At 41.5% G+C, this 11474-nt stretch overlaps 1 protein-coding gene across 1 annotated transcript in view; it reads left to right on the forward strand.

The window, feature by feature from the left end:
* Positions 1–11103, forward strand: part of LOC127361605 (serine/threonine-protein phosphatase 2A regulatory subunit B'' subunit alpha-like) — a 57602-nt gene extending 46499 nt beyond the window's left edge. The window contains 11 exon segments of the mRNA XM_051396369.1: positions 3027–3311; positions 3684–3787; positions 3883–3985; positions 4501–4575; positions 5802–6045; positions 6522–6570; positions 6667–6756; positions 6914–7089; positions 7218–7336; positions 7805–7911; positions 8065–11103. Coding sequence (XP_051252329.1) covers positions 3027–3311; positions 3684–3787; positions 3883–3985; positions 4501–4575; positions 5802–6045; positions 6522–6570; positions 6667–6756; positions 6914–7089; positions 7218–7336; positions 7805–7911; positions 8065–8161 — 1449 coding nt within the window. The 3' untranslated portion in view covers positions 8162–11103.
* Positions 11104–11474: the final 371 nt, after the last annotated feature.

Consider the following 11474-nt stretch of genomic DNA (forward strand, 5'->3'; position numbering starts at 1 on the left):
ACACTGGAAACTGAATATCTTTTGGTACTGGACTGCAGAGCTGATACCATTAGTCGATTAATCAGCAACTATATGAAAATGTATCAACTTTCAAGCAAAAATGGAAAACATTCCCTGATTATAGCTTTTCAAATATGAGGATCTGCTCCTCTTATGTGAAAGTTAACAGAATATTTTGTTAGTGGGACAAAACAAACCATTGACTTGAGGAAATTGTGCTGCACATATTCCCCTTTTTCTGACCTTTTATAGACCAAATGATTAATTGGCTCTAATCAAGAGTGACTCATACAGTCGTGGATTTTGAAGCTTTTAATGTTTTTAATGCTTTAAGTCTCCTAGCGCGTCCAGCGAATACCTGTATGTCAACAGTTACAACAACAGGTGCTTTGCCTGCTGATTCATCACTCCATCACAAACTGGCTCTATAAAAATTATTTCAGCTTACTTGTCCATTCCACTTACGCTGAATCACCGGCCCAGGCTTCCTGTCTTCAGTAAAATGGTTTCAATCAGACTCTCTTTGAGTTATAACTTCCCACTGGCTAACTTTAGTCAAAGGCAGGAGCTGAGGAGGGCTCCGATCCTGCAAAACACCACACACAGATATGCAACATGGCTTAACCCCCTCTCCACCCCCACCCTAATGCTCAGGACAGCCGGTTTGCTGTGTGTGTGTGTGTGTGTGTGTGTGTGTGTGTGTGTGTGTGTGTGTGTGTGTGTGTGTGTGTGTGTGTGTGTGTGTGTTGCCAGATCCCGGCGTGGCTCATGTTTCTCAGAGCAGTATGTCAGAGCCCAGCTTGGAGCAACAGGCACCAGTGAGACTACACCAAATACATACATCCAGAGCTGACAGGGGGACACTAGTGGTTTTTCTAGCCAAGAGAGGAAGCTGGTGTTTGGGACTGCGACTAGCCATAGAACAGCCCAGTACCATGGTTCTGCCTCCCAGCCTGCACAGTGGAACAGGAGTCCTGAGGAACATCTCTTTGCAAAGATACACTATTGGATTACTGCTTTGGAAGCCTGTTAATACGAGTGGAGCCTGGAGGAAAGAAATTTTGTGAGTGTGAGTGATTGCCAAAAGGGCGTTTTGCCTGAAATCACACACATGCTTTCTTGAGGTGTTTGGCCATTTTTTGGTTACTGGATATCTGAGCTGTTAAGTGGACTTCTTTACTATAGTCCACTTGATTTCCGCTCAGCGGTTGTTTGGTTGCTGGGCAAGCTGGTCCGTCTATAGTCACCGTGTCAGTAGCCGCACCGGTGGCCGTGTCTGGTGGGGGGTTGCGTGTCTCGGCCCCCACCATGATGATCAAGGAGACGTCGTTACGCCGGGACCCTGACCTGAGGGGGGAGCTGGCCTTTCTGGCCAGGGGGTGTGACTTTGTCCTCCCCTCACGCTTCAAGAAGAGACTCAAGTCCTTCCAGCAGCAACAGGTCAGTCAGTGCATTAAGCAGGAGTGGCAGGATGCGCGTTTGGAACATGCACACAAAATGCAAACTATGAAGAAGTTAGACACACAAGAAATACACTCAAATACTAATAATACTAATAAGTATATTATTATAAGTATAATAAGTTTATATCATTCTTTTTTGTTTCTCTCTACAAAAAATCTGTACACATACATAAATGTTCATATATTATATATACACACATACAGTAGATCCATCTTGTTGCTCTCATACACACAGAGTGACATGCCAGGGACGACAAACTATTCTGAGGCAAATACCAGCAGGGTATTAATAGGGCAGGATGTGCAGGAATAGAGTGATAGAATGAACTCTGTGAAGGAGAGTGGGAGGGGGAGGACTGCTACAGCTGTCCTGCTCAGTAGACACAGTATGGAGGCCCTCAAGAGGACGCACACCACACACACTGGGCACCAGGGAGCTCCTGCTCGAACTCACTGAGCAGTTTTGATTCGAGCACTGTTCATTAAATTCTGGTTTCAGGTCTCTTCATTTCACTGGATGAAATCTGAAACTTTTCGTGCCATCACCCTTGAACTACAGCAAATGGGTCTTAGACATGTCATCTCACCTTGACATTGCTGTAAATTGTTGTCTTGTGTATTAGATAATGGAGTATGTTGTTCTTTCTGAGGACAGTCCACAGTGTATGGGCACATTTTTTGTCTCTGTAACAATAAGTCTTGTGTTGGGACAATAAATAGAGATGGCTGCCTAGAACTGACTGAAGTATTTTTCCTCTTTGTCTTTCCGTTGTCTTTTCCAAATATTGTGAAACTTTAAGTAGATATTTTTCAGGTCTTTGGAGGACAATTCATACTATTTTCTCATGCATACAGTACTGCAAACTACTCAAAGGGCCCTTTTTTTGTCATCTGTCAGTGTTGTCCAATTTTGGTTCTGTGTAGCGCTCATTTAAATTCTTTATTGATCAAACCATCATAAGTACAACAGTCTTGCTGCCATGTGTGTTGTTAATTTACCCTTATTTGGTAGTTAAACTTCCAGATATTAGGATGAATTAAATTAAGGCCAGTATAGTTTTGACAGCTACATTTTTATGCCACCTGGAGCTTTTCTTGCCACTGTAAAACAAGTCTCTCATTGTTTGTATGTAGCTTTATGACTCGCTTGGAGCTTCCAACTCTGCCTGTAGTTTTGGGGAAAGTGCTTCATTTCTTTGCTTAGTTGAAATAACAATTAATATGGAGTTGAAAAGAAGGTCATAATCATGCAGGAATATGGCTGCAAGTGTGCTGTAAGTTGAGATTTACAATGCAAGAGTGTAGCTCTGATGTGGAACAAAGGCCATCAAGCATACCTCGACTGTGGTGTTTCAGTCATGAGTATGTTGTGTATGTAAGATGTTGCAACGGTTATCTTTTTTTCACCTTTCTTTTAAGATTTGGTTCACAAAATTAACAACATTCTTATCGGATTACAGGTCAACAGAAATGCAAATGCGAGATGTAAAATTACCACCACAGGTTATCATCCCCAACCGTACTTGTCCATTCCCACATATGATCTCACTTCTCTCTTTTTAGGTCCAGGCCAAACCAGAGAAGAAACCAGGCACACCTCCACCAGCCCCAGCCCTGGCCACAGTCTCACCCGCCCCCACGCCACGCTCACCCAGCCCTCCTCCGGCTCCAGTGATCGTCACCCCTCCTCCCCCTGCCATCAACATTCCCAGGTTCTACTACCCCCGTGGGCTCCCTGCCATGGGCCCGGTCACCAACCACGACGCAGCCATTGCTGCCATTGAGACAGCCTTCACTGAGTTTGAGGAGGAGAAGGCTGACATATATGAAATGGGCAAGATCGCAAAGGTCAGCAGTTTAACACCAGACATTACAAAGTTCATACTTTTCATCTGTTTTTAAATTAAACTTGAAGTATGATAAAAGTTTAAAGGATGAAAAGATCAACATTTACTTGCAGTCAAATGTGAGATGTTTGATTAACATTGTTGTCATGTTTCATCCTAAAGCTACCACACTGATTCATTCCATAAACCGTTTCTGGAAACAGTTTCCTTTCACAAGAAATAATTACACACGTAATGTGGCTGATACAGCGCTGCCACTCCCTTATTAACAGTGTCATCACAGATTCTAGTAAACAGACACTGTGGTGAAGTTCAGTGCACAGTTTCTTTTTCACGGTAAGGTAATAGTAGTGTTACTTGTGTTTCTGTTCAGGCATGCGGGTGTCCACTTTACTGGAAGGCTCCCATGTTCTACTCAGCAGGTGGTGAGAGGACAGGCTTTGTCTCTGTTCACTCCTTCGTTGCAACCTGGAGGAAGTAAGACAGACGTCATCTAAGAAATATGCCATAAGTCTGATGAAGTTATGGTATGAAATGCCAAACCTTCCTCTCTTGTCTTTCCTTTGCTGCAGGTTGTTGCACAGTTGCCACGATGATGCATCAAGATTTATTTACCTGCTAGCTAAACCCAGCTGTACCTACCTGGAGCAGGAGGACTTAATTCCTCTACTGCAGGTGAATGTTTCATCAACATCAACATCCTCATTGGGCTATTAGAACTTGTGATTGGGATTTTTCACTATTTCCAGAATTTTTACAAACCAAACACACAGTCTATTAACCAAGAAAATAATCAGCAGATTAATCCTTCATGAAAATATTCATTAGTTGTCCTGTAGAAAGTAGTTTGAAATGAGCTCTACCTCAACCAACAACAAATCATGCTGTTACATTATGCATGAGAAATAATAATCAATAATAATAATGATATATATGATAGTATAAGAGTCACAGGAGGCATTTTTCTGCATTGATTACTTTTACTTTTAAGTACATTTTCCTGATTATACTTTACTTATATGTCATTTTTAATGCAGGACTTTTACTGGTAACAGGGTATTTTTACATTGTGGTATTAGTATTTTACTTCTACTAATATCTGAATGCTTCTTCCACCACTGGCCCTCTGTATTTACCACAAGCTTGTCTTAAATATGTTTTTTTCCGTTTCCTCCTGTGTGTCTGATTAGGACATAGTGGATACACACCCTGGGCTCACATTTCTGAAGGATGCACCTGAGTTCCATTCCCGCTACATAACAACGGTAAATGGCATGAAAAATTATATGAGCATATGAGGATCATGTTGTGTATGTTGTATTTTAATATGTTGCGATTTTGTACAGCTGCTACCTTGGCCAGGTCTCTCTTGAAATAGAGATTTTTGATCTCAAGGGGATTTCCTGGTAAAATAAAGGTTAAATTTGCTGAAAGCTCACCTAGTAGAGCTGGTGCCGGGGCTGTCATTATCCATTAAAGGCAATAAAAGCCCCACAAAAAAACTGCTTTGTGCACATCTAATAACTTTTAACAGCAGACTGTACGTGTGTGTGTCTGTGGATGTGAATGTGGATCAGGACAGCTGCAACACGTGCTTTAGAAGTCGAGGCTCTGCTGCGTGAAAGTGCAGAGATGCAGAGAAGTCCATGCTCTGATGCGTCATTGTACAATAACGTCACGGAAACACTTATGCCCCCCACAGCTTGCTGCTGCCGAGAGGCCCCAACCCTCCACATGCCCATATTAAGACACTTCCTTCAGTTTAGGCCAGCTGACCTGCTACTGTATGAGACATTAGTAGCCCTGGGAGGTCCATGTACCAGGAAATGGGTGCTAATCCGCTCTTTACTAAGCCCTAAGTGTTGTGTTTCAGGGACAGGGAGCCCGGACCCCATTGTTTCCATTATATGCTAAAGACCTGTCTCACCCATATTGTGAATGTGGGCAAAAATATCAGTTGTAGCTTTTGGTAGGTCTCCTTCTTAGCAAGATGATAAATATGTTAAATAAATCTGGATGACAGGGCTCGTATAGGTCCCATGTGACTTCCATGCTATTTTAATAGACTGAAAGCAGAGTCTATCCAGCCTGACAGCTACCAGAGTGTCATCCTTCTGGATCCCATTTTAGACTCCCATTAGTGAAAACTAATAATGGATTTAAAAAAACATTGCCATCTCTTAACTTTACTTCGGGGAAGGTGACAATGGCCCATTTAGGACCCAAACTCAAATCATCTTCAGATATCATACTTATTTTTAAATAAGTTACATTACATGATATGATTATGATATGATTGTTTTAATGTGTATATGACCTAAAGACTATCTGGTTTAGTCATTCTCACTATTGTGTAATTGTGTTTATTCTTTTGTGGTGTGGTTTTATCAAAATAATTTCATAATTTCTTTCCATTTTAATTTGCCTATCCTTATTGTAAAATGATTTCGCTCATGCTAATCATTATCTTTGGGATACTCTATTATCCCAGGTGATCCAACGGATATTCTATGTGGTGAACCGTTCGTGGACGGGTCGTATCACCATGATGGAGCTGCGCCGAAGCAACTTCCTACAGACCTTGGCCCTGCTGGAGGAGGAGGACGACATCAACCAGATCACTGACTACTTCTCCTACGAACACTTCTACGTCATCTACTGCAAGTTCTGGGAGCTGGACACCGACCATGACCTCTACATCGATCCCAAAGATCTGGCGAGATACAATGACCACGGTAGGAATAACAGAGAGATTGTATTTTCCGTAACTGAAATACAGCCATACCAGACAGATGGGGGTTATTCTACAAAAATTGAAAGTACGTCAAAAAAGAATTCAAGCCTTAAGGCAAAACAAATATTATAATGTTTTGGGACTCATGGATTGGATTCATCTGGAAAGATGGGGGATCTATAAAGGATGCCAGTAAAGAATCAGAAGCAGACAGTCTTTGGATTTGGCACATTCATTTGCTTATATTCCATGTGTTGGTGCCCGACTAACTAGTGCAGAAAAACAACAGCTGTTTGTCCAAGGCTCAACACTTTCATGCTGTCTGATGTGAATTGCATTACACCGTTGACTGCATTCTAAGACCATTTACGCAAGTGACTGTACTGTATGCGCAATAGTTCACAACAGTATCCATTTGTTTCTGTGTCTTTGAACAAAATCAGATTTGCTTATTTTTCTCATTCTCTCCTCTGACAGCATCCTCAAACAGAATCATTGAAAGACTGTTTTCAGGGGCCGTTACTCGGTAAGTGGAGACACACATAAACAAACCCAGAGGAGCTGCTTACTTCACAATAATGGCAGTATTGGATGTGAATGGCTCTGTCTCTCTTGTTTCCAGGGGTAACGCTGTGCAGAGGGAAGGCAGGATGAGCTATGCTGAGTTCGTTTGGTTCCTCATATCTGAAGAAGACAAGAAAAATCCCACCAGGTAATATGCAGTCGCTTGGTTCTGTGTGACTGTGTCTGATAAATATGTTACATCCCGGCCAATTGTCACACACTTTATTTGTAAATATCCACAGGTTGTGGGTGTTTGTGTCTGCATGTGGTGTAACTCGGTTTTTATTTGTGATTTCTCTCTTCAGTATAGAGTACTGGTTCCGCTGCATGGACACGGATGGGGATGGTGTCCTGTCCATGTTTGAGTTGGAGTATTTCTATGAGGAACAGTGTGAGAGGATGGAAAGGATGGGCATCGAACCTTTGCCCTTCCAGGATTTGCTTTGCCAGATGCTCGACCTGGTCAAACCTGAGAGCCAAGGTTAGTGCCAGTACTAGCTCACCCTTGGTGTTTTCCTTTATTTCTATTTATTGGAAAGCCAAACCAATTCTCTTTTAAGGTTGCTCTCTGAACCTTACAAGTGTTGGTGTATATGCTGTTTTCTCCAGGTAAGATAACCCTTGGTGATTTGAAGCGCTGCCGGATGGCCCACATATTCTTTGACACCTTCTTCAACCTGGAGAAATACCTGGACCATGAACAGAGGGATCCATTTGCTGTGCAAAAGGTGTGAATTTGCATCTCTTATATGTAATATTCTGCTATATTGCAGGAGTTGTCAGTTTGAAAGGGAATAAGGGATGCTGAATCACAATTCAAGCATTGTGTGGAAGTGTGAAGCAGAACACGGCTAATTATGGGCACAAGATTGAAAATTTCCCACACAATTGAGGAGATTTTATACAAAAACTTGAGAGCTCATTCCACTCTTCAGCACTATATTTTTGCCCTCAAAGGTTTTAAAATTACTACTTCAGCGTACATCTACACAAAATTCTCCCATTGCTTCCAATAAAAAAATCTGTTTTGATACATCCTCCACACTCCCAGGTGCCATGTATTTCTATAGTTTTAAAGCTACTTTCCTTTTTGTGCCTTATTTTCTTTTCTACAAATCTATAGAATTCTGTTACTTTACTTCTACTGTTTTTGTCAGTACCTGTAAAATGCTGATATTTTGCATGTGTTGTTCCAGGACATTGATAGTGAAGGTCCAGAGCCATCTGACTGGGATAAATATGCCTCAGAGGAGTATGAGATACTGGTGGCAGAGGAGACTGCAAATGAACAGCTTCATGAGGGGTACAACACACACACACACACACACACACACACACACACACACACACTTACATACAGGCCTATCAATCTTTTAAATAGGCTGAGTTCTCTGTGAATTTAAAGAAGGTGTATGCAGTAACAATTAACCACTTCTACTATGTGTTGTGTTCACAGGTCATTTGATGATGACTATGAATCCGAGGAGCTTCAAGTCCCTGGAGAGATTGGGAATAAAATGGAAAAACTGGTCATATCAGACCTGTCAGCATAAAACTTCTTCCCGGGAATTCCTGGGCCTTTTTCTCTGGAAAACAAACAGGAACAAAGTGATTGAAGGTCCCTTTGGATGGATGCATAAAAAAAACTGCATGGATGTAAAGACAGAGGGAGAAAACGATTTTGGCATCTGTTTTTCCAAGACTCTGGAGTCTCCTCAGAATGGACTCATCAGTTTTTGTGTGTGTGTGACCGTAAACCAGTACTGTTCTGTGTCTGGTGCAATAACGCATCTGTATTTATACAGAAAGCCGTGTCACTGCCTCCAGCTCTTCATCTAAGAGAACAAAGCCAACGGAAAGGGGAGTGTACGATAAGCTCTAAAAGGAATCAAGAAATAAACTGTAAAATAATGTAATAACCATTGTGAATTCTCTACTGACAATCTTCCCAGAAGACAATCACCTGAATTTTAATTGTCACTGTGCTAAAGGTGGACAGGTGGGCTGTCAGTTACACAAATAGACTCCTAGTTGGAGAAACAGGAAGACAGAAACAGATAATTATAGTGATAGTCACTGCCACAGTCACCTAACAGTCAGCTGCTCAATTATAATACATACAGACAGACACTGCCATCAGAAACCTGCTGCCTGTGCAGCTTGCCACTGTGTTCCTTGTAAAGGAAGTACTTAAACCTCCAGTCACTTCAGGGAGGAATCATGTAACAGTTTGTGTGATTGTAACAGCACCTCTCTGTGGCCAGTCTGTGCTACTACATGTCATCGCCCCCATGCACAGGGTGCATAATGGCTGGCCAACCTTTCCAAGAGGGAGTTCATTTCACTGCACAGCCTGAGCTGCTCTGTTATTAGTGTGGCATCAGCGCTCCACCTCTGGATTCCCTTTGCAGTCATTTATAAACCCTGGAAAAAAATTCTGACTACATGGACTGAAATGTACAAGCCATTCACTTCACAGCGTTAATTCTCAATCAGGTCACAGTGAGATGTATGCACATAAAATGATACTGACAAACATATCAAACTCTCTGGTAGAGTTGCCCACACATTTCCGCCTGTAACATTTGTAATAATGCAATAGATAACACATAAGAACTGTGAGTTGTCAGTCTCATGCAATTATCCAGCACATCCCACTATATGTTTTCTCACATCCTTGTTGATTGTGTACAGTACCTGGTGATTACGTTGATCTGATTTTGTCATTTATGCCAAACATTGTCATTTTTCTGCATAGAGGTCTCTGTCATAATACCATTTGTTTATGAAACTTAATGATGTCCATTCTCCCTGTAACACGCATACCAAACATACCACTAAGAATGCCTCTTAAAGGGTCAGTTTACCCAAACTATGAAAAATCATCCTAAATTTGGTTTAGGTTTAGAGTTTTATAAAAAAAAAAGATAATTTAAAAATATTTTGCCTTTATCACATTGCAATGGGGATGAGTAGGCTTTCATTTGTGGCTCTTACACCATTGAAACATTTTTAATTGGAGCCACTGTCTACCTAAACTCCTGACAGTGAGGTCTGTAAAATATTCACAGTAAGAGGGACTAAAAGATTAAATGTGCTTTAAGCACCAACATACTTCCTTTCATTTATTGTATTGAAATGGAGGCAGAAACCAAACTATTTGCATGGATAGATACAGTGAGATTTTGTGTTTTCTTTTGGGTGAACTGACCCTTTAACATTATGTAATGTGCTGCACTCACAGGGACAGGTGCAAGTGTGTACACTGCCCTTACTGTAATAGCTAGGAGCGTGTGTTTGCTTATAAATCACTGATAGAGGGGTGTGTTTTAGGAGCGTGTGATGTGTAGCTCTCAGTTTCGGGCTGTTTATATGTCGTAGCTGTTACTATGGGGATGTGTTCCCGGAGAGTGTGTGTGTGTGTGTGTGTGTGTGTGTGTGTGTGTGTGTGTGTGTGTGTGTGTGTGTGTGTGTGTGTGTGTGTGTGTGTGTGTGTGTGTGTGTGTGTGTGTGTGTGTGTGTGTGTGCGCACGCTTGTATAATTCTTTAATTAGGAATGGGACAACTCTTGTCCTCACTGTCTCCAAATTCACTGGCATATACCTCCTTTACTCGCACTTAATGTACATAGACACACTCACTTAAACACACACCACAATAGAGTTGCTAATGAAAGGGAGAAAGAGAGCTTGTGGATGCAGTAAGGCCTTGAGGACCTTAAGGTTTCCACCTTCTGCTCTATAACTGTGTATTGAACTATATTATTATAATAATAACATTAATAATAAGCCATTATAGATATAACGGCTCTGAATTTTGATGTATTTTGATGGGTTGTATTTGCTGTGCCACTGTGTGGCTCGGGATAGGGGGGTAAATTATGTTAGATGTGTGTATGTTTGTGTGTTTGTGGATTTCATCAGCAGAAGGGGGGGGGGGGATCCTCAGGTGGACTGATCCAACAATCACAAAGAGATACATCTCATATGAAGACTGATGTTTCACTGCTGTGGTCACACACACACACACACACACACACACACACACACACACACACACACTCACACACTCAAGGAGACTCACTCATCCAGACAGTATTAAACAAGAACTGTTGAAGGCAACAGGACGTCTCCGGTTGATAACTTACTGGCTCTATGTAAAGTGTCCTATTGCTCACACATGCAGCATCAGGCAAGGAGAGAAGCCATGCAAGACTTTTACTTTGAAATTACATCTCTACTGTGAGAGATGGAGAAAGGACTTTTACTTTGATGTACTTCCTCTGTGCAGAGGAGACTTGAGAAGGCTGAAATGTGTTCAAAATCCTGAGGGTTATTGTATTGGCATGATTTTCTCTTTCTTTCTGTCTTTCTTTCTTTCTGTCTTTCTTTCTTTCTTTCTCCCTTTCTCCCTTCCTTCCTTTATTTCACCTGTCCCCTGTTATTTGTTGCTTTTGTCTGAAGTTTAAAATTTAAATAAAGATGATTCAAGAATATTAATTCCCCTTGAGGATTCCTTACAGTTATGCACATACACCCTCTTCCTTTCCCCTCTGACACACAAACATCTCTTTCACACGCACACGTTCGTCATCTTTCCCTCCTTGTGTACACACACTGTGTACTGTAAGTGTGTTTTTCTGCGCTGGTGCTCAGTAGAGTGTACTTTACAGTCTTTTCAACTGCTGAGTGTCCTGTCTGGGATCCTGACCTTATTTGCTATTTCTACTTGTTGAACATACTTTGCATGTTATAATGTGTTTTAATCAGCATTAACCGGAACTTCAAATGCAATCTGTTGTTATTTAAACAACTTCCCATTTGAAATGTACGCAGGGGCGCTAAAAGGTTCATGGAGTTTGTTTTC

The sequence above is a fragment of the Dicentrarchus labrax genome, unplaced genomic scaffold, assembly GCF_905237075.1.
Source record: "Dicentrarchus labrax unplaced genomic scaffold, dlabrax2021, whole genome shotgun sequence".
Classification (NCBI taxonomy): domain Eukaryota; kingdom Metazoa; phylum Chordata; class Actinopteri; family Moronidae; genus Dicentrarchus; species Dicentrarchus labrax.